This window comes from Mandrillus leucophaeus, unplaced genomic scaffold (assembly GCF_000951045.1).
Source record: "Mandrillus leucophaeus isolate KB7577 unplaced genomic scaffold, Mleu.le_1.0 Scaffold43, whole genome shotgun sequence".
Taxonomy (NCBI): Eukaryota; Metazoa; Chordata; class Mammalia; order Primates; family Cercopithecidae; genus Mandrillus; species Mandrillus leucophaeus.
The window spans coordinates 1,806,382-1,827,618 of record NW_012104587.1 but is presented as its reverse complement, the minus strand read 5'-3'; the positions used below and the strand labels follow the sequence as shown (position 1 = coordinate 1,827,618).

At 48.9% G+C, this 21,237-nt stretch overlaps 3 protein-coding genes and 1 pseudogene across 7 annotated transcripts in view; all 4 read left to right on the top strand.

Moving 5' to 3' along the window:
- The window catches only part of WDR74 (WD repeat domain 74), a 7,717-nt gene extending 2,432 nt beyond the window's left edge, over positions 1 to 5,285 (top strand). The window contains exons 4-11 of one of the 2 annotated variants that reach the window (XM_011993406.1): positions 2,171 to 2,246; positions 2,366 to 2,512; positions 2,676 to 2,777; positions 3,686 to 3,786; positions 3,882 to 3,937; positions 4,273 to 4,418; positions 4,535 to 4,591; positions 5,059 to 5,285. In XM_011993406.1, the coding sequence (XP_011848796.1) occupies positions 2,171 to 2,246; positions 2,366 to 2,512; positions 2,676 to 2,777; positions 3,686 to 3,786; positions 3,882 to 3,937; positions 4,273 to 4,418; positions 4,535 to 4,591; positions 5,059 to 5,238 (865 nt within the window). In that variant the 3' untranslated portion in view covers positions 5,239 to 5,285. The remainder of the gene's footprint in view (positions 1 to 2,170; positions 2,247 to 2,365; positions 2,513 to 2,675; positions 2,778 to 3,685; positions 3,787 to 3,881; positions 3,938 to 4,272; positions 4,419 to 4,534; positions 4,592 to 5,058) is intronic. The other variant, XM_011993408.1, reaches the window with a different exon arrangement.
- On the top strand, positions 674 to 1,380 carry LOC105549061 (annotated as a pseudogene). Its single transcript, XR_001007500.1, has one exon. The product of XR_001007500.1 is annotated as a 60S ribosomal protein L9 pseudogene (transcript).
- A 19-nt stretch (positions 5,286 to 5,304) lies between the features above and the next one.
- On the top strand, positions 5,305 to 6,954 carry LOC105549159. The gene is made up of 3 exons (XM_011993581.1): positions 5,305 to 5,912; positions 6,292 to 6,360; positions 6,809 to 6,954. Exons 1-3 carry the CDS (start codon positions 5,372 to 5,374, stop codon positions 6,952 to 6,954), a joined length of 756 nt encoding a protein of 251 aa, XP_011848971.1. The 5' UTR covers positions 5,305 to 5,371.
- STX5 (syntaxin 5) overlaps positions 6,200 to 21,237 on the top strand; it is a 25,923-nt gene continuing 10,885 nt past the window's right edge. For 2 of the 3 annotated variants that reach the window (XM_011993404.1, XM_011993403.1), the window contains exons 1-10: positions 6,200 to 6,360; positions 7,054 to 7,297; positions 10,588 to 10,658; positions 10,821 to 10,876; positions 10,994 to 11,064; positions 12,690 to 12,806; positions 12,890 to 12,946; positions 13,111 to 13,192; positions 13,667 to 13,773; positions 13,945 to 14,066. In XM_011993404.1, the coding sequence (XP_011848794.1) occupies positions 7,073 to 7,297; positions 10,588 to 10,658; positions 10,821 to 10,876; positions 10,994 to 11,064; positions 12,690 to 12,806; positions 12,890 to 12,946; positions 13,111 to 13,192; positions 13,667 to 13,773; positions 13,945 to 14,066 (908 nt within the window). In that variant the 5' untranslated portion in view covers positions 6,200 to 6,360; positions 7,054 to 7,072. The remainder of the gene's footprint in view (positions 6,361 to 7,053; positions 7,298 to 10,587; positions 10,659 to 10,820; positions 10,877 to 10,993; positions 11,065 to 12,689; positions 12,807 to 12,889; positions 12,947 to 13,110; positions 13,193 to 13,666; positions 13,774 to 13,944; positions 14,067 to 21,237) is intronic. The other variant, XM_011993405.1, reaches the window with a different exon arrangement.

Genomic DNA, 21,237 nt, shown 5'->3' with positions numbered 1-21,237 from the left:
CTCCCAGGCTCAAGCGATTCTCCTGCCTTAGCCTCCCAAGTAGCTGGGATTACAGGCATCCGCCACCACGCCCTGCTAAGTTTTTTTTTTTTTATATTTTTATTAGAGACAGGGTTTCACCATGTTGGCCAGGCTGGTCTGCATCTCCTGACCTCAAGCGATCCACTCACCTTAGCTTCCCAAAATGCTGGGATTACAGGTGTAAGCCACTGCACCCAACCAAGAAAGCATTTTAATACAAGATGGACACTATATTAGGTTGGGATTAAATGTAAAGGGCTTTAAGTGCTAGGTTGAGAGATGTGCATGTTTATTGGTGTTGGCGAGTTATTCATTTTTTGTTTTTGTTTTTCTGAGAGACGGAATCTTGCTCTGTCTCTGAGGCTGAAGTGCAGTGGCATAATCCCGGCTCACTGCAACCTCTACCTGCCTTGTTCAAGCGATTCTCCTGCCTCAGCTTTCCAAGTAGCTAGGACTACAGGCATGTGCCACCACACCCAGCTAATTTTTGTATTTTTTAGTAGAGACAGAGTTTCACTATATGTTGGCCAGGCTGGTCTGGAACTCCTGACCTCAGGTGATCTGCCTGCCTCAGCCTCCCAAAGTGCTGGGAGTACAGGCGCAAGCCACTGTGCCTGGCCGAGTTACCAGTTTTTGAATAGGAAGTACCATAGTCGCTTTCTTTGCTGCGTCTACTGCAAGAATGAAGACGATTCTCAGCAATCAGACTGTCGACATTCCAGAAAATGTCGACATTACTCTGAAGGGACGCACAGTTATCGTGAAGGGCCCCAGAGGAACCCTGCAGAGGGACTTCAATCACATCAATGTAGAACTCAGTCTTCTTGGAAAGAAAAAAAAGAGGCTTCGGGTTGACAAATGGTGGGGTAACAGAAAGGAACTGGCTACCGTTCGGACTATTTGTAGTCATGTACAGAACATGATCAAGGGTGTTACACTGGGTTTCCGTTACAAGATGAGGTCTGTATATGCTCACTTCCCCATCAACGTCGTTATCCAGGAGAATGGGTCTCTTGTTGAAATCCGAAATTTCTTGGGTGAAAAATACATCCGCAGGGTTCGGATGAGACCAGGGGTTGCTTGTTCAGTATCTCAAGCCCAGAAAGATGAATTAATCCTTGAAGGAAATGACATTGAACTTGTTTCAAATTCAGCGGCTTTGATTCAGCAAGCCACAACAGTTAAAAACAAGGATATCAGGAAATTTTTGGATGGTATCTATGTCTCTGAAAAAGGAACTGTTCAGCAGGCTGATAAATAAGATCTAAGAGTTATTCAGCTACAGAAAGAAGATGCCAGATGACTCCTAAGACCTACTTGTGATATTTTAATGATGCAATAAAAGACCTGTTGATTTGGGAAAAAAAAAAAAAAAAAAAAGAAGTACCATAGTCAGCACTGGGAACCTGTAGGAGTATGGAGGATAGATTGGAGACAGCAACTGGGAGACTTTTGTCACAGCTCAGGCAAGTCGAAACAGAGCCTGAACCCAGCTGGGGAGGGTTGGCAGGCATGAGAAAGAACATAGGCGCAGGCTGTGCAGATCCTGGGGAGAGACTTGCTTGGACTTCTTGAGATACTTTAAGCAAGAGACTGACATTTAGTGCCTGAAACCCAGAGCAAGGAACACAAGAAGCTGGTGTTTGACTTTGACCAAACCCTAAATTCAGACCAGTCCCATTTCAATCCTTTTAGAACTGCTGATCCTGAGTCCTGGTAGGCAACTCAAGATTCAGGTAGACCAGTACGGCCAGGCGCTAGACACAGCTGTGAACAGCAAAAGCACTCCGGAATGTTACAGAGTGGATTTCCAGCTGCGGTTGTAACATAGCTGAGTGGCAGATTAGCTTCTCAGCGCTTCTGTTTCCTCACTTGGTAAACCCTCACCCTGTTGAGTAAGTTGAATTAACAGATTAGGAAGCTGGAAGCTGTCAGGCTCTGCCTAGAGCCCAGTGACCTAGAGGCTTTCTTCTAACCTGGACTGTTAGTAGGGAATCGGGTCGATATGAGTTTGGGGCCTAGGAATACTTTTGTACTTTTTTGTTTGTTTGTTTTTAAACATTGTCAAGTCTAGTAGTGAGAAGGAGAGAAAGATTAGAACAAGGAGTTTAAGCACTTAAAACATCCCAACTCTGTCCTTTCTCTGCAGCACCCTCATCACATGTGTGGATTCTGGGATTCTCAGAGTCTGGCATGACAATGACAAGAACACATCCTCTGACCCAGTGAGGCTTCCCTGCCCTGATGGTTGGGGGAGGGGGGCTGGGGTAGGTGCCTAATGATCATGTTGGGGAAGGGAGGATTAAGAACTCTGGAACGAACTCTTATCTCCCATTCTTTTTAGCTCCTGGAACTGAGAGTGGGCCCTGGGGTGTGTAGGATGCGCCAAGACCCAGCACACCCCCATGTGGTTGCCACAGGTGGGAAAGAGAATGCTTTGAAGATGTGGGACCTGCAGGGCTCTGAGGAACCTGTATTCAGGGCCAAGAACGTGAGTGACAAGAGTGTGAAGGTGCTGTTCCTGAAGTTGAGGGAGGCTGTGGCCACTGACTATGCGTCAGAGACTAGATGGGCTTTAGGGGGCGAAGGAGGGCTGAAAGGAGGAGCACATCAAGCCCCCCACAGCCCTGTTCCCCATCTGCCCACCCCACCAGGTGCGGAATGACTGGCTGGACCTGCGGGTTCCCATCTGGGACCAGGACATACAGTTTCTCCCAGGATCACAGAAGCTTGTCACCTGCACAGGGTACCACCAGGTAAGGTGTCGTCTCCACCCTACCTTCTCCTGGGATAAAGCAGCCTTCTGAAGAAATGGCCCCCACGGTTTGGCACAACTGCCTTTCTCACCATTCTGAGCTCAAAGGAGCAAGCGCGTCCCCATCTGTTCCAACCCTGTCCCTGAGCCCATGACTGTCCTCTGCTGCATTCTAGGGTGGAGTTTCCTGAACTGTGCTGTTTTCCTCCCACCTGGAAGAGAGGAGAGGACAGTGGATCCCCTTCACTGTGGGAGTTATAGGGTGCAGGTGTCAGAGGACATTGGGCTAGGGGTTAAGAGAACTGGGTTCTGGTCCTGATGCAGCCTCTCTGATTTGCTTTGGGACTGAGGCCTGAGCCTCCCATCTCTGGCTTCAGCTCCTCAGCTCCTCAGCTTTATATGAAGGCCCCAAATGAGAAATCTTTAAGGCTGTCTCATTTGAGGTCTTGAGACACGGGTAGGGCTGGGTCACTGTATTTGTCCTGTTTTCTTTGCTTTCTGCACATTGAAGTCTGATCTTGGTCATACGCCTTTGCTCAAAACACATATGAGGGCATCCTCTTTCCTCCTTCATTCAGGCTAACCTCTGCTTGAAATTTAGCACCCACTGACTACTAGACTGACTTGCTTTTCCATCCCTCCATTTCCCCTAGATGGGAGTATGGGAGGATGGAATGCTCACACACTTCAAACCTAGGAGACCTCTCCCCTCAGCTCTGTCCATTTATGCTGCTAAGCAGCTCTTCTGACACCCTGATGCTCAGAAGAGGCATACATCTAAGATGAGAAAGCTTCTGACAGTGGATCATAAATAAGAGAGCGGTGTGCAGGGAGCGGGTGAGGATGCAGAGATGCCAGAGGGTAGGTGCAGGGTGAGGATACTTTCATGATGCTTCAGCCTTCCTCTAGGTTCGTGTCTATGATCCAGCATCCCCCCAGCGCCGGCCAGTCCTAGAGACCACCTATGGAGAGTACCCACTGACAGCCATGACCCTCACTCCGGGAGGCAAGTGAGTGTTTAGAGGGGAAGGGGTGGGAGGGTGGGGCTTGGGAAGGGCTCCAGGAGGTTACTGCTGACTCCGCTTGCCTCTGGTCTCATCCTCAGCTCAGTGATTGTGGGAAACACTCATGGGCAGCTGGCAGAAATTGACCTCCGGCAAGGTGAGTGGACTAGGGTATGTTGGGGGGAAAGGAAGGAGCAGGGAGAAGGGTAAGGATTCCCTCTAAGGCAGTGCAGTGGGGCCAGTGAGGCCTCATTCAGGTGCCAGATTGCCTGGGTTCAAATCCTGGTTTCCTCAAAAGCTGTATGACCTTAAACTATTTCAACTCCCTGTGCCGTAATTTCCTCACCTGCGAAATGGAAATATTAGTAGAAGCTCCAGTCTCAGGGTTTTGTTGCAGATTAAATGTTGAAATGGAAAGTGATTGGAACAGGAAACAATGAATGGTTGGTTATTGGCCAGCCAGTTATCACGGATGCTTCCCCCCTTCTCTAGGGCGTCTACTGGGCTGTCTGAAGGGGCTGGCAGGCAGTGTCCGTGGGTTGCAGTGCCACCCTTCAAAGCCTCTACTGGCTTCCTGTGGCTTGGACAGAGTCTTGAGGATACACAGGATCCAGAATCCACGGGGTCTGGAGCATAAGGTAAGTCGTCTCTCCCACCCCAAACTCATGGTCTTGTGGAGGCTCCGTCTCCTTTGTCCCCTTTCATGTTTCTGTCTCAGCGTGCCTGGCTCCTTAAGGTCCTTCATCTTTTGCAGGTTTATCTCAAGTCTCAATTGAACTGCCTCCTCCTGTCAGGCAGGGACAACTGGGAGGTGAGCAGTTGGGTCTGGGAATGTGGGAGCTAAGGGCATAGATGTGAGGATCTCCCTATGAAGAGGAAAAGGAGGCAGCTGGAATGCAGACCTGGGACTATCTGTTTACCTGCCTGGTCACTTAATTTCTCTGAGAGGCATTAACAGTTAAAATCCTGAGGGTTATTGCCAAGAGCATGGATTGGGTTGCTTTCTGGGAGCAGGGAATAAAGGTGGTGATACCCAGAGGGATTATTTCTCAGCCAGGGTCTCCTTCCCTGTGGGTTTGTCCCTGTGCCCCTGACTACTTTTTCTTTTTTTTTTTAACTTCTTTTTGTGGAGATGGGGTCTCCTATGTTGCCCAGTCTGGTCGCTAAGTCCTGGGCTCAAGCAATCCTCCTGCCTTGGTCTCCCAAAGTGCTGAGATTACAGGTGGGAGCTACCATGCCCAGTCCCCCTGACTCCTACACTTTCTTCCCACTCACCAGGATGAGCCCCAAGAGCCTCAAGAACCCAACAAGGTGCCCCTAGAAGACACAGAGACAGACGAACTTTGGGCATCCTTGGAGGCAGCTGCCAAGCGGAAGCTCTCGGATTTGGAGCAGACCCAAGGAGCTCTCCAAACCAGACGGAGAAAGAAGAAGCGGCCTGGGTCCACCAGCCCCTGACGCTCCTGTGCCTGCCCACTTTGTAAATAAACAGCTGAACATCCACCATGACCCTGAGCCTTTTGTGATGGGCGAAAGGAATGAGGGGTAGCTTGGGGTGGGGGCTCCCTGAGCTGGGGCGACGGGATATCTGATGTCACAAAAGCCGGGCCTGGAGGCAGGTAGGCTGGCGTGGGTGGCAGGGAGTCCGGGGCCCCGCGGGGCCATGGGCTGCTGCCAAGACAAGGACTTTGAGATGTCGGATGAGCAGTCCAAGGAGGCAGAGTCTGAGGACGTCAGGGAAGATGGGACCAGAGGCACACACAGAGGGCCCAGGGAGTGTGAGAAGGGGCTTCCCGAGGGTAGGGGTGAGCTCAGAGGCCTCGTCGCCTCAGGCGCCGAAGGTATCGACTTGAACTCCCCGGACCATCGGAATCATAAGTCGAACGAAAGCCTTCTGATCACCGTGCTGTGGCGGCGACTATCCATGTTCAGTCGTCGGGGCTCCTCGCGGTCAAGCAAGAGACAATCAGACCAGATTCGGTCATCAATGTTCAGTGGTCGGGGCTCCTTGCCGTCAAGCAAGAGACAATCAGACCAGATTAGGTCATCAATGTTCAGCGGTCGGGACTCCTTGCCGTCAAGCAAGAGGCAATCAGATCAGACTCGGAAACAGGAGCGTCCGATCCGAGAAGGCAACCAGGAGGAGCCGGAGAAGGGATGACCCCAGACCTGCTCTTAGTCCGCCCCAACCTCCAGAGAATAAAATTTCTAACGTGTACCTGCACCACCACTCTGGGAAACGGGCGCGGACACCGCCGGGCAGCTGGTTCTTTAAGGCTCCTCCCCGGAGGCGGGCCCAGCCCCCTGGGCTCCCGCTGTAGTACTCCGGGGCGGGGTCACGGCAGCGCCTTAGCCAATGGGAGGGGGGGTCGCTCTTGCGTTTAGATGTGGGGCGTGTCTTTCCGGTCGCCTGGCTGGAAAATGCGTGGGACCGCCCCCTCGTCACCGGGGGTGGGGTTACGTGTAGGTGACGTGGCCGCTTCCAGTCTGGTCGGGTTTCGGCGGCCTCAGTGCCCAGGGAGGAGGCAGTGACGGCCGGGGAGATTGGTAGTGGCGGCGGCGGCAGGCAGCGGAGGGGAGGTAAGACTTGCTCTAAGAGGGGGTCTGGCCACCGTGTCAGCTCTGGGGCAGTGGTTTTACAGGGGCGACGACTGGCAGGGGGAAGGGAACCAGGGGCAAGCAGGCAAGTCCTGCCGGCCCGGCTCCTAGTGAGCGAATTCCTTGCCGTCCAATCAGGAAAGCCTCTGTTGAGAGAGACGTCGGCATTAGCTAATGAGTGGTTGAAGTCTTCCAGAAGGCGGACCTTGGGCGGGGGGTGGGACTTCCTGTTTCAAATAAACACCCAGAGGTTTCCCCCTCCGCCCACCGAAGTGTGTCAGTCTTTGGAGGTCCGTCACCGGCCCCCCCCCCGAGGGGCCGAAGGAAACCACGGAAACGAAGGGACTGGGTTAGGGCCCGGGGCAGTTACACGGGCCGGGCCGCAGTCTGAGGGCCACGGGACTTGGCTCTGGCCCTGTCTCTGCTTCAGGGCCCCCGGCCCGCGCTCTGGCCGCCGGAGCCAAGTTGGAAGAAGAGTCTGAAGCGGGTTCGACTTGGGACAGGGGAAAAGCAGAGCCCTTTCCGCTGCTGGCCCGCCCCAGGATCTGCGAGCGTCTTGGGCGCGAAAGTCCATGAGAAGTGCGGAAGGGGCTCGAGGATTTGTTGATTGGGGTGGGGCGGGGGAGTTTGGGGAAAGAAGCTGCCTGGGGAATGACACTCTCCCCTCCACAACAGTCCGAGGTTATGCGTCTCAATGATCCCGCGGAAACGCTACGGGTCTAAGAACACGGATCAGGGTGTCTACCTGGGTCTCTCAAAGACACAGGTCCTGTCCCCTGCACCTGCTGGCAGTAGCAGCAGCGACATCGCCCCTCTGCCCCCCCCAGTGGCCCTCGTCCCTCCCCCTCCCGACACCATGTCCTGCCGGGATCGGACCCAGGAGTTTCTGTCTGCCTGCAAGTCGCTGCAGACCCGTCAGGTAAGGACCTGGAGTGGAAAAGGCGAGGAGTGAGCCATACTCAAATCTAGGAAGGACTGTGCTCCACCACTGTTAACTGAAGTAATTCTTGGGGGTACCTGATGGAACTGATAGGCTTGGATGGGGCCAGTAGGGTCTGCTGTAAGCAACAGAGAAGAGGTCGGCTGGCTAACTAGAGGCAAGGACTTAGACCTTTTTTTAGGAGGAATCCCTTGGAGGGCAGGATTGCTATTCTGGAGGGAGTACTTCAGAGAGTACTTGGCTGTAATATAATTGGTGTGAATAAGGAACAAGTTCTAGGAGGAGCCTTTAGCTGAGAAACACGCACCTTGAATTTTCCAATATATTTCTACCATAAATTTGCTCTGTAACCATGAGAAAATTAATCTAGTTACATCTTAGTTTTTATCTCTGTAACATTAAGGACATTTTCTAGATCAGTAATTTGTTGTTTTTGTTTTGTTTTGAGATCTGTTTTCAACTCTGTCAACAGGCTGGAGTGTAGTGGCGTGATGATAGCTCACTGCAGTCTTGAACTCTTAGACTCAAGGGATCCTCTTTCTACAGCCTCCTGAGCAGCTGGGACTACATGGACGCACCACCCAGCTAATTTTTAAATTTTTTTCGTACAGGCAGTGTCTCACTATGTTGCCCAGGTTGGTCTGGACACAAACACCTGGCCCTAGACCAGTAATTTGTATCAAAATAACTTAGGGTTGGATGTGGTGGCTCGTACCTGTAATTCCAGCACTTTGGGAGGCCTAGGCCACAGGATCGCTTGAGGCCAGGAGTTAGAGACCAGCAGGGGCAATGAAGAAAGACCCTGTCTCTACAAGAAAAAAAAAAAGCTGGACGTGGTGGCATGTGCCTGTAGTCCCACCTACTTAGAAGGCTGAGCGAGGCCCAGTCTCTTCCTCTTTCTCTTTTTTTTTTTTTTTTGTTTTAAGAAGGAATTTCACTCTTGTCGCCTAGACTGGAGTGCAGTGGTGCAATCTCAGCTCACTGCAACCTCCTCTTCCCGGGTTCAAGCGATTCTCCTGCCTCAGCTTCTGGAGTAGCTGGGATTACAGGTGCCCGTCACCGTGCCCGGCTAATTTTTGTATTTTTTTTTAGTAGAGACGGGGTTTCACCATGTTGGTCGGGCCGATCTTGAACTCTTGACCTCAGGTGATCTGCCTTCCTCAGCCTCCCAAAGTGCTGGGATTACAGGCATAAGCCACTGCGCCCAGCCTCTCTCTCCTTTTTTGGAAACAGGGTCTCACTCTGTCACCAAAGCTGGAGTGCAGTGGTTCTATCTCGGCTCACTGCGACATCTGCCCTCCTGGGCTCAAGCAGCCCTCCTGCCTCCAGCTTCTCAGTAGCTGGGATTATAGGCATGTGCTACCATGTCTGCCTAATTTTTGTTTTGTTAGTAGAGACGGGGTTTTACCATGTTGCCCAGACTGGTCTGGAACTTCTGTGCTCAAGTGATCCACCTTCTTCATCTTCTCAAAGTGCTGGGATTACAGGTGTCAGCCACTGCACTCAGCTCCTCTTAAAAAAAAATTTGGGAGTGCTTTCTAATTATTTATTTATTTAATTAATTAATTATTTTTGAGATGGGAGTTTCACTCTTGTCGCCCAGGCTGAAGTGCAATGGCGTGATCTCAGCTCACTGCAACCTCCGCCTCCTGGGTTCAAGTGTTTCTCCTGCCTCAGCCTCCCAAGTAGCTGGGATTACAGACATGTGACACAACGCCCGGCTAATTTTGTATTTTTAGTAGAGACGGGGTTTCTCCATGTTGGTTAGGCTAGTCTCAAATTCTCGACCTCAAGTGATCTGCCCGCCTCAGCCTCCCAAAGTGCTGGGGTTACAAGCACCTGAGTAAGTATTTTTTTGTTTGTTTGTTCATTTGTTTTTGAGACGGAGTCTCGTTTTGTTGCCAGGCTGGAGTGCAGTGACATGATCTGGGTTCACTTCAGCCTCCGCCTCCGTGTTCAAGCGATTCTCCTGCCTCAGCCTCCCGATTAGCTGGGACTACAGGCGTGTGCCACCACACCCAGCTAGTTTTTGTATTTTTAGTAGAGACGGGGTTTCACCATGTTCGCCAGGATGGTCTCCGTCTCTTGATCTTGTGATCTGCTTGCCTCGGCCTCCCAAAATGCTGGGATTACAGGCGTGAGCCACCGCACCTGGCCAAGTAACTGTATTTATTTATTTATTTTGAAACGGAGTCTCGCTCTGTCACCCAGGCTGGAGTGCAGTGGTGGGATCTCAGCTCACTGCAGCCTCCAGGTTGAAGCGATTCTCCTGCCTTTGCCTCCTGAGTAGCTGGCACTACAGGTGCATGCCACCACACCTGCCTAATTTTTTGTATTTTTAGTAGAGACGGAGTTTCACCGTGTTAGCCAGGTTGATCTTGATCTCTTGACCTCGTGATCTGCCTGCCTCAGCCTCCCAAAGTGCTAGGATTACAGGCGTGAGCCACCGCGCCTGGCTGAGTAACTGTATTTTTAAATATTTTTACTGATGGGTGGGCATGCTGGCTCACACCTGTAATCCCAGTACTTGGGAGGCTGAGGTGGGAGGATTGTGTGAGCCCAGGAGTTCAAGACCAGCCTGGGCAATATAGCAAGACCCTATCTCTACAAAAAGTTAAAAATTAGCTAGGTGCGGTGGTGTGCCCTGTAGTCCCAGCTACTTGGGAGGCTGAAGTGGGAGGATCGCTTGAGCCCAGGATGTCGAGGCCGCAGTAAGTTATGATCATGCTATTATATTCCAACCTGGGAGACAGAGTGAGACCTTGTCTCAAAAATAGTAAAGTTATAAAAATGTGTTTTTCAGCTCATGGTAAAGCTGCTTTTCTATATGATCTCCAAGAACTTTGCAGTCATCCTTATTGATTTCCTGATTTCAGGAATAGAATGGCAATACTAGCTACCATTTATTTAGTGCTTACTGTGTACCAGGTAGTTGACTGAAGTACTTTTCAGCCTTTTTGTTATTTAACCTTAGCAACAACAATGGGAGATGTGTGGATTGTCTTCGTCTTATAGAAGAGGAAGTAGAGATTCAGAATGTTTTAAGTAACTTGCCCCAAATCCCCCAGCTAGTAAGTGGTAAGTCAAGATTTGAACTCAGATCTACTTGTCTTCAAATCTGGACTCTAAATGACTTCCACTCATAAGTCTGGATCATCTGATGGATGCCACTAGTGCTAGAGATAGTTTAGTGGACTCCTCAGGAAGAGTGAAAGCTGAAACTGAGGAAGGGAGAACTAAAGTTGTCACCTCCTGCCATTGCTTTTCAGAATGGAATCCAGACAAATAAGCCAGCTTTGCGTGCTGTCCGACAACGCAGTGAATTCACCCTCATGGCCAAGTGAGTTGAGAGAAGCTTTCTGGTGGGGTGCTACAATGTCTGAAGAAAAGTAGACTTGCGATCAGTGGCCTTGGCTGTGAAGTCTGGGGTTGGTTGTGCTGGAGCTTATGTGGGAAAAGGTCTCCTGCCCTTTCCCACAGTCTCACTAGTGGTCATTTGCAGGCGCATTGGGAAAGACCTTAGCAACACATTTGCCAAGCTGGAGAAGCTGACAATCTGTGAGTGTTCTTGGGGTCTTTCAGAAGTGGGGCAGTAAATCAAAGAGGAGTGAGGGCTATATTCCCTGAGTTTTGTCGTTGACCTCACCCATTGTGGCTTCTTGTTTGTCTCTGTAGTGGCAAAGCGCAAGTCCCTCTTTGATGATAAAGCAGTGGAAATTGAAGAACTAACATATATCATCAAACAGGTGAGCTACTAGCCATCAGGAGAGCCCAGCATTCCAATCAGATCACTTCTGTCTTCCTGTCATTTTCCATTGCCATGGGGACCCAGAGCAAGTTTCTTTTTTTAGAGAGGGGGTCTCACTGTGTTGACCAGACTGGAATGTTGTGGTGTGATCCTAGCTCACTATAGCTGTTAACTCCTGGGCTCAAGCTATCCTCCAGCCTGAGCCTCCTGAGCGGTTGAGACTATAGGGACATGCCCTCATACCTGGATAATTTTTTTTTTTTTTTTTGAGACAGAGTTTTGCTCTTTTGCCCAGGTGGGAGTGCAGTGGTGTGATCTTGGCTCACTGTAACCTCCACCTCCCAGGTTCAGGCTATTCTCCTGCCTCAGCCTCCCCAGTAGCTGAGACTACAGCCACCTGCCACCAATGCCTGGCTAATTGTTTTCTCTTTAGTAGAGAAGGGGTTTCACCATGTTGGCCAGACTGGTCTCAAACTCCTGACCTCAAGTGAGCCGCCCACTTCGGCCTCCCAGAGTGCTGGGATTACAGGTGTGAGCCACTGCACTCAACTGTAATAACTTTATTTATTTATTTATTTATTTATTATTATTTTTTGAGACAGAGTTTCACTCTTGTTGCCCAGGCTGGAGCACAGTGGTGTGATCTCAGCTCACCACAACCTCTGTCTTCTGGGTTCAAGTGATTCCACTGCCTCAGCCTCCTGAATAGCTGGGCACATGCCACCGTGCCCAGCTAATTTTGTATTTTTAGTAGAGGTGGGGTTTCTCGATGTTGGTCAGGCTGGTCTCAAACTCCTGACCTCAGGTAGTCCGCCCACTTCAGCCTCCCAAAGTGGTGGGATTACAGGCGTGAGCCCCAGCGCCAGGCCAATAATAACTTTTCTTTTCTTTTTTTTTTTTAAAGACGGTGTCTTACTCTGTTGCCAGGCTGGAGTGCAGTGGTGCGATCTAGGCCTACTGCTACCTCCACCTCCCAGTTTCAAGTGATTCTTTTGCCTCAGCCTCCCAAGTAGCTGGGACTGTGGGACTATAGGCATGCGCCACCACACCCAGCTAATTTTTTGTATTTTTAATAGAGATGGGGTTTCACCATGTTGGCCAGGATAGTCTCAATCTCTTGACCTCATGATCTGTCTGCCTTGGCCTCTCAAAGTGCTGGGTTTACAGATGTGAGCCACTGAGGAATTGTGTGTATAAATATAATTCTGTTGATGCCTCTTGAAGCTACAGTGCCTTTTACTCTTCCCTTTTCCTGAGTGCTGTCCAGGGGCTTTGTTGGTCATGCGCTAGACCCAAGATTTTGGCCTTTGAAAGGGTTCTGTGGCCAAGAGCATGGCCTCACAGAATGGAGCAGGGCAGTAGGCTGGAGGAGTAAACAAGTTATTTACAAATGGATGAAGGCCTACTTTGCCTCTTTCTAGCTCTTCTCTGCAGGAACTGAGCCAGAGCAAACACTAGACCTTGGAAAATCCTAGCAGGCCCATCTGGTCTGACTGTCTGGGATACTCTCACTCTAGCTAGTAACTTCCACCTTGCCCTTCCTACCAGAGATGGCCATCGGGAGAGATGCTGACTGAGGACTCCTTGGCTAATACTTTGTTTTTCCCTGGACTCTTTTATCAGGACATCAATAGCCTCAACAAACAAATTGCTCAGCTCCAGGATTTCGTGAGGGCCAAGGGCAGCCAGAGTGGCCGGCACCTGCAGACCCACTCCAACACCATTGTGGTCTCCTTGCAGGTGGGAGCTGGGGAGGAAGGGAAGGAGGCAAAGGGGAAGAATGTGGAGTCTTGTTTGGTTGACCGTCTCTCCTTTTCTTCTAGTCGAAACTGGCTTCTATGTCCAATGACTTCAAATCGGTTTTAGAAGTGAGGACTGAGGTGAGAACAATTTGCCTAGGAGGGATAGGAATATGGGGGTAAAGATCCAAGAGGAAATGGGGAAGGTACAGGTTCTACAGGGTCATGGGGCCAATGGTGGGAGTCTCTTTAACATGCCTGCTTTCTAGTGGCTTCAGGTCCTTTGCGTTTTTCCCCAACCCCAGAACCTGAAGCAGCAGAGGAGCCGGAGAGAGCAGTTCTCCCGGGCACCTGTGTCAGCCCTGCCCCTTGCCCCTAACCACCTGGGTAAGTCAGAGGTAAAACGGGAAGCCCCGGGAGGTAAGGTTACTTACTCTGGTTGTGATGGCATCCTCTGAAGGCACGGGTTGGGTAGGAGAGTGGAGGGTCAAGGAAGTTTCTAGGCTCTTATCTCTCAGAGGCCGAACCAGATGGTTGAGATTCGTGATCCACATTTAGACTCCCACATTCTCACTGTTGGGGTGAATTCAGTTGTATTCAGAAGAATGATAATTTCTAATTTTTTTCATACACTTACCTTTATTCACATTCTCTCATTTAATTTTCACAACCACCCTTTGAGAAAGCAACTATTATTATCCCCCATTTTACAGGTGAGGAAACTGAGGCTCAGAGAGGTTAAATGACCTGTCCAGGGTCACAAGGCTAGTAAGTGCCAGAGCTGGGATTCAAACCCAGAGCATGTGGGCTTTGAACCTGCTTTTAACTGTGAAGATGTGCCACGTCCTGTTTTCTCCCCAGGGGGTGGTGCTGTGGTTTTGGGGGCAGAGTCCCATGCCTCCAAGGATGTCGCCATCGACATGATGGACTCTCGGACCAGCCAGCAGCTGCAGCTCATTGACGAGCAGGTACCCAGGCTCTGAACTAGGGAGAATCAGCTTCTCCATTATCCTCTGTGGTTCCCAAGAGAGTGTTTGGAGTGTGCCATGGGCAGAATGGCAAGCAGGGAGGGCTGTAAAGATGCAGGTCTGACCCTGAAGAAGCTGATGGTGCTCATGTGCTCTCTCCCTCTCCTGAAGGATTCCTACATCCAGAGTCGGGCAGACACCATGCAGAACATTGAGTCGACAATTGTTGAGCTGGGCTCCATCTTTCAGCAGTTGGCACACATGGTTAAGGAACAGGAGGAAACCATTCAGAGGTGAGACATACTCTCTCACCCCAAACAGAGGAGCTTTCTCTTCCCCGTAGATTGGCATCTTAAAGTCCCCAGGGACTGCTTGATGCCCTTTGGAAGATAGAGTGAATTCTGCCCACCCATGGGACCCAGTTCACCTGCTTCCGTCCACCCAACAAGTATTTATTGAGCACCTGTTCATGTGAGGCGCTGTTCCAGGTGCGGGAGATACAGCGGCAAATAGGACAGTAAAGTCTCTCTGGAGCTACTTTGTAGCATGTGTAAGTGTCTAGAATTTGATAGGACAGATGAGGACAGCTGTGGAAAAGAACTGACAAGGCTGGCATAGTGGCTCACACCTGTAATCCCATAGGCAGCATTTGGGAGGCCGAGCAAGGCAGATCGCTTGAGTTCAGGAATTCAAGACCAGCTTGGGCAACAAAGTGAGACCCTGTCTCTACAAAAAAATACAAAAACTAGCTGGGCATGGTGGCACGGGCCTGTAGTCCCAGCTACTCAAGAGACTGAGGTGGGAGGATGGCTTGAGCCTGGGAGGCAGAGGTTGCAGTGAGCCAAGATCATGCCGCTGCACTCCAGCCTGGGCGACAGAGCCAGATTCTGTGTCAAAAAATAAAAATAAAAATTGACCAACAAAATTTCAGGTAGTAATGAAGACTGTATACAGAGTTAAAGTAGGATGATGTGTTAAGAAAGTAATGGATGGGTACCGTGGCTTACACCTGTAATTCCAGCACTTTGAGAGGCCCACACAGTCACCTGAGCTAAGGAGTTCGAGACCAGCCTAGGCAACATGGTGAAACCCCATCTCTACAAAAATAAAAAAATTAGCTAGACGTGGTTGCATAGGCCTGTGGTTCCAGCTACTCGGGAGGCTGAGGTGGGAGGATGACTTAAGCATGGGAGGTTGAGGCTGCAGTGAGTCATGATGGAACCACTGTGCTCCAGCCTGAGTGACAGAGCGAGACTCCATCTCAAGAAAAAATAAGGAAGTGACTAAGGTATATCAGATTGTGTGGCAGGGAATGCTGCTCTGAAGACACCACATTTAAGTAGAGACTTGAATGACAAGAGGGATCCAGCCAGGCAAAGAAGAGAGAGTGAGTGTTCTCGGCTGAGTGGACAGCTAGAGCAAAGCCTTATAATGGGACGGTCTAACTATACGCAAGAATCAAGAAGGCCTGCATGGCTAGAAAGTAATGAACAGGGATAGAGAAGTACAGGGTGTACTGGAGGGATGTAGGCAGAGGCCCAACAATGGGCTGGCCTCTCTGTTCCTCTGGTGTCTCCTGCTACTGTAAGAGGTTTTATCTGCTCCTCCTCTGTGGTGCTTAGCATTCAGTCAGTCAGTTATGGGAAATACAGCAGTGGACAGAAGAGACAAAATCCTTGCCCTTATGGAACGTGTATCCTAGTAGGGAGATAGATGTGAAAAAGTCATAATAAATAAATAGTATGTTTAAAAACAAGTCATAAATGCAAAAAAAAAAAAAAAAAAAGAGTCAACACAGGATAAACTAATCAGGAGTGCCAGGTTTGGAGGGAGGTAGGCCTTATTAAGAAGGTGGCATCACACTTGGGAGAAGGTGAGGAAGTTAGGTACATAGACTCTGGCAAAGACCTCCAGGTGACAATATATCTGATGAGTTAACGGACAGCAGAGACTACTGCAGCTGGGATCAGTGAGGAAGAGAGTTGTACAAGGTGTGGTCAGAGGGGAACTGGTGAGACCTCTTGGGACCATTGGTAGGCCTTAGCTTTTATTCCAAGTGACATAGGGAGCCATTGCAGGGTTTTGTTTTTGTTTCTGTTTTTGTTTCAGACAGAGCCTTGCTCTGTCGCCCAGGCCGGAATGCAGTGGCACGATCTTGGCTCACTGCAACCTCCGCCTCCTAGGTTCAAGTGATTCTCATGCCTCAGTCTCCCTAGTACCTGGGACCACAGGTGTGCACCGCCATGGCCAACTACATTTTGTATTTTTAGTAGAGACGGAGTTTTGCCATGTTGGCCAGGCTGGTCTTGAACTCCTGGCCTCAAATGACCTGTCCTCCTTGGCCCCCCAAAGTGCTGGGATTACAGGTGTGAGCCATCACAACTGGCCAAATACATTTAACTTTATTTATTTTATTTATTTATTTTTTTTTTTATTTTTATTTTTGAGATAGAGTCTCACTCTGTTGCCAGGCTGGAGTGCAGTGTTACAGTCTCGACTCACTGCAGCCTCTGCCTCCTGAGTTCAAGCGATTCTCCTGCCTCAGTCTCCTGAGTAGCTAGGACTGCAGGTGTGTGAGACTATGCCCAGCTAATTTTTGTATTTTTAGTAGAGACAGAGTTTCACCATGTTGGCCAGGATGGTCTTAATCTCTTGACTTCATGATCCACCCACCTCAGCCTCCCAAAGTGCTGGGATTACAGGCATGAGCCACCATGCCCAGCGTTAAGTTTACTTTTATTTATTTATTTATTCTTGAGGTGGAGTTTCTCTCTTGTTGTCCAGGCTGGAGTGCAGTGGCACCTCTCGCCTCACTGAAACCTCCAGGTTCAAGCAATTTTCCTGCCTCAGCCTCCCGAGTAACTGGGATTACATGCACCCACACCACGCCCAGCTAATGTTTGTATTTTTAGCAGAGATGGGGTTTCACCATGTTGACCAGGCTGGTCTTGACCTCCTGACCTCAGGCAATCCATGCACTTCGGCCTCCCAAAGTGCTGGGATTGCAGATGTGAGCCACTGCACCTGGCCACATTTAACTTTAAAACAAAAATTATAATAGCATATACTCTGGGATTTATAAGGTACGTAGATGCAACAAATTTAACCATAGAATAAAGGATGAAGCAAGAGGGTTTCAAGATTTTGACAGGTTTTTTTTTTTGTTTTTTGTTTTGAAATGGAGTTTTGCTCTGTTGCCAGGCTGGAGTGCAGTGGCTCAATCTCAGGTCACTGCAGCCTCCGCCTCCCAGGTTCAAGTAATTCTCCTGCCTGAGCCTCCCGAATAGCTGGGATTATAGGCGCCCGCCACCACGCCCAGCTAAATTTTGTATTTTTAGTAGAGACGGGGTTTCACCATGTTGGCCAGGACGATCTCAATCTCTTGACCTCATGATCTGCCTGCCTTGGCCTCCCAAAGTGCTAGGATTATAGGTGTGAGCCACTGTGCCTGGCCGATTTTGACAGTTTATATAAAGTAGGCTGTGAAAAGTTCATAAGGTATATTGTCATCCTTAGAGCAACCACTGAAATAAACTCAACAATGACATATAGCAAGAAGAGCAACAACCAAATTGAAATGGAAATAGAATTTTAACCAAAATTTCAGTTAATTCAAAAGAAGGACAAGAGAGGATAAACAGAGAAACAAAAAATAAAAGAGAAAAATAGAAAATAGTGCCGGGCGTGGTGGCTCACACTTGTAATCTCATCACTTTGGGAGGCCGAGGTGGGCGGATCACAAGGTCAGGAGATGGAGACCATCCTGGCTAACACGGTGAAACCTCGTCTCTACTAAAAATAGACAAAAAATTAACCAGGCATGGTGGCGGGTGCCTGTAGTCCCAGCTACTTGGGAGGCTGAGGCAGGAGAATGGCGTGAACCCAGGAGGTAGAGCAGTGAACTGAGATCACGCCACTGCCCTCCAGCCTGGGCAACAGAGCGAGACTCAGTCAAAAAAAAAAAAGGTAAAATGGCAGCCCTAAATCCAGCCTTATTAAAAATTACGTGTGGCCTCAAGTGAGCTCCCCGCCTTGGCCTCCAAAAGTGCTGGGATTACGCATGTGAGCCACCATGCCTGGCCAGATTCTGTCCCTTTTTTTTTTGAGACAGAGTCTCACGGTGTCATCCAGGCTGGAGCGCAGTGGCGCAATCTCGGCTCACTGCAAGCTCCGCCTCCCGGGTTCATGCCATTCTCCTGCCTTAGCCTCCCGGGTAGCCGGGACTACAGGTGCCCGCCACCATGCCTGGCTAATTTTTTTTTGTATTTTTAGTAAAGACGGGGTTTCACCATGTTAGCCAGGATGGTCTCGATCTCCTGACCTTGTGATCCGCCTGCCTCGGCCTCCCAAAGTGCTGGGATTTACAGGTGTTGGCCAATTCTGCCCATATTTTAATCTCCATCCCAGACCACTCTCCTAAACTCCATATATCCATATTCCTGTTCAACATCTCCACTTACTGGCCTGGGAGTGGTGGCTCATGCCTGTATTCCTAACATTTTGGGAGGCTGAGGCAGGTGGATCATTTGAGGTTCAGCAGTTTGATACCTGCTTGACCAAAATGGTGAAACCCCATCTCAACTAAAAATACAAAAAAAAAAAAAATAGCTGGGCATGGTGACACATGCCTGTAATCCCAGCTACTCAGGAGCCTGAGGTGGTAGAATCACTTTAACCCTAGAGGTGGAGGTTGCAGTCAGCCGAGATCGTGCCATTGCATTCTAGCCTGGGCAACAAGAGCAAAACTCTCAAAAAACAAAAACACAAGCTGGGTGTGGTGGTGCACTTCTTGGTCCCAGCTACTGCGAAGTCTGAGGCAGGAGGATCTGAGCCCCGGGGGCGGAGGTTGCAGTGAGCCGAGATTGCGCCACTGCACTCCAGCCTGGGTAACCGCAACACCCTGTCTCCAAAAAAAAAAAAAAAAAAAAAAAGGTATTAAAAAGTTAAATGTATTTTAAATAAGAGGAAGACATGGTAATGGTACTCACATATTTACCATCTTCACTGTTCTTCATTCCTCCTTGAATAGATCTAAGTTTCCCACTGGTATCTCTTCCCTTTATCCTGAAGAAGCACTTCCTTTGGTATTTTTTTTTGTAGTGGAGATCTGCTGACAACAATTTCTTTCAGTTTTCTTTCATCTGAAAAGAAAACAAATCTTTTTCACTAAATCAAAACTAAACTTTTTTCACCTTCATTTTTTTTTTTTGAGGCAGAGTCTCACTCTGTTGCCCAGGCTGGAGTGCAGTGGCGCGATCTCGGCTCACTGCAAGCTCCGCCTCCTGGGTTCACGCCATTCTGCCTCAGCCTCCCGAGTAGCTGGGACTACAGGCACCTGCCACCACGCCGGCTAATTTTTTGTATTTTTAGTAGAGACGGGGTTTCACTATGTTAGCAAGGATGGTCTCAATCTCCTGACCTCGTGATCTGCTTGCCTCAGCCTCCCAAAGTGCTGGGATTACGGGCGTGAGCCACTGCGCCCAGCCTCACCTTCATTATTGAAGGATGTTTTCTCTGGATATAGAATTCTGAATATTCAGGTTGTTTTTTTTTTTTTAACTTTTTATTTATTTTTTCCTGAGACAGGGTCTCACTCTGTTGTTGCCCAGGCTGGAGTGCAGTGGCACAATCATGGCTCACTGCAGCCTTGACCTCCCACCTCAGCCTCCTTAGTAGCTGAGGCTACAGGCATACACCACCACACCAGGCTGATTTTTTTTTTTCTTTTTGGTAGAGACGAGGGTTTCACATGTTGCCCAGGGAGGTCTCAAACTCATGGGCTCAAGAAATCTTCCCACCTTGACCTCCCAATGTACCTGGCTCATAGATTTATTCTTTTTTTTTTTTTCCGAGACGGAGTTTTTAGTCTTGTTGCCCAGGCTGGAGTGTAGTGGTGCGATCTTGGTTCATTGCAACCTCCACCTCCTGGGTTCAAGCGATTCTTGTTCCTCAGCTTACTGAATAGTTGAGATTACAGGCACCCACCACCACACCCAGGTAATTTTTTTTTGTATTTTTAGTAGAGACAGGGTTTCACTATACTGGCCAGGCTGGTCTTGAACTCCTGACCTCAAGTGATCCTCCTGCCTCTGCCTCCCAAAGTGCTGGTATCACAGGCATGAGCCACAGCACCCGGCCTGATCATGTCTTTTTTTTTTTTTGAGATGGAGTTTTGCTGTTGTCACCCAGGCCAGAGTACAGTGGTGCGATCTTGGCTCACTGCAACCTCCACCTCCTGAATTCAAGCGATTCTCCTGCCTCAGCCTCCTGAGTAGCTGGGATTACAGGCGCCAGCCACCACGCCTGGCTAATTTTTTACATTTTTAGTAGAGTTGGGGTTTCGCCATGTTGGGCAGCCTGGTCTCGAACTACAGACCTCAGGTGATCTGCCCGCCTTGGGCACCCAAAGTGCTAGGATTATAGGCATGAGCCACCATGCCCAGCCTCTGAGTTTCTTTTATGTGTAAATTTGTCTTTAAATTTAGGAAGTATTTGGCTATTATTTAAACATTTTTCTGCCTCTTTCTGTCCTTTCCATCTGGAAATATATACATATGTATGTTTCCAGATACATGTCTCATATAATAAATTTATTTATATTTATTATATATATATTTTTTCAGGTCAATCTATTAAGCCCATTTGGTGAATTTTTTTAGATAATTTTCAGTTTCAAATTTACACTTGGTTCTTTTTTAGAGATTATGTTTCTCTGCTGTGACTTACTACTTTCTTAGTCAGTACAATCATATTTTCCCTCAGTTATAATAGCTGCCTTAAAATTTAATTCTCATCATCTGGATTATCCTAGGGATGGTTCCTTTCATTGCCTTTTCTTTTCTGTATGGGTCACAGTTTCCTGTTTCATTGTTTATCTACTAATTGAGGATTTTATCATGCATGTTATAATTGATATAAAGATTCTGGATTATGTTTCTATAAAAAATGTTGACTTTTTTGTTTTCGCAGGCAGTTAACTTGGCTGAAGTAAGATTGTTGTTTTTTATATTTCCTCTGTGGTTTATGTAATTTATGGAATGGTCAGTCTAATAGGAGCTACCCAGGCATTACTGGAAGCAGAACCTTGAGGAGTGAGAAATAGTCATTGGATTCAGCAATGTAGATATTGTTGGTGACTTTGAGTCAGATTCAATAGAGGGATGGGAGCAAAAGCTTGAATGCAATGGCGTTTAAGAGAGAATGAGGCCAGCCATGGTGGCTCTTGCCTGTAATCCTAGAACTTTGTGGGGCTGAGGCAGGCAGATCACTTGAGGCCAGGAGTTCGAGACCAGCCTGGGTAACATGGTGAAACTCCATCTCCACTAAAAATACAAAAAATTAGTTGGGCGTGGTGGCATGTGCCACCACCAGAGACTGAGGTTGCAGTGAGCCAAGATCACGCCATTGCACTCCAACCTGAGTGACAGAGTAAGACTCTGTCTCAAAAAAAAAAAAAAAAATGAG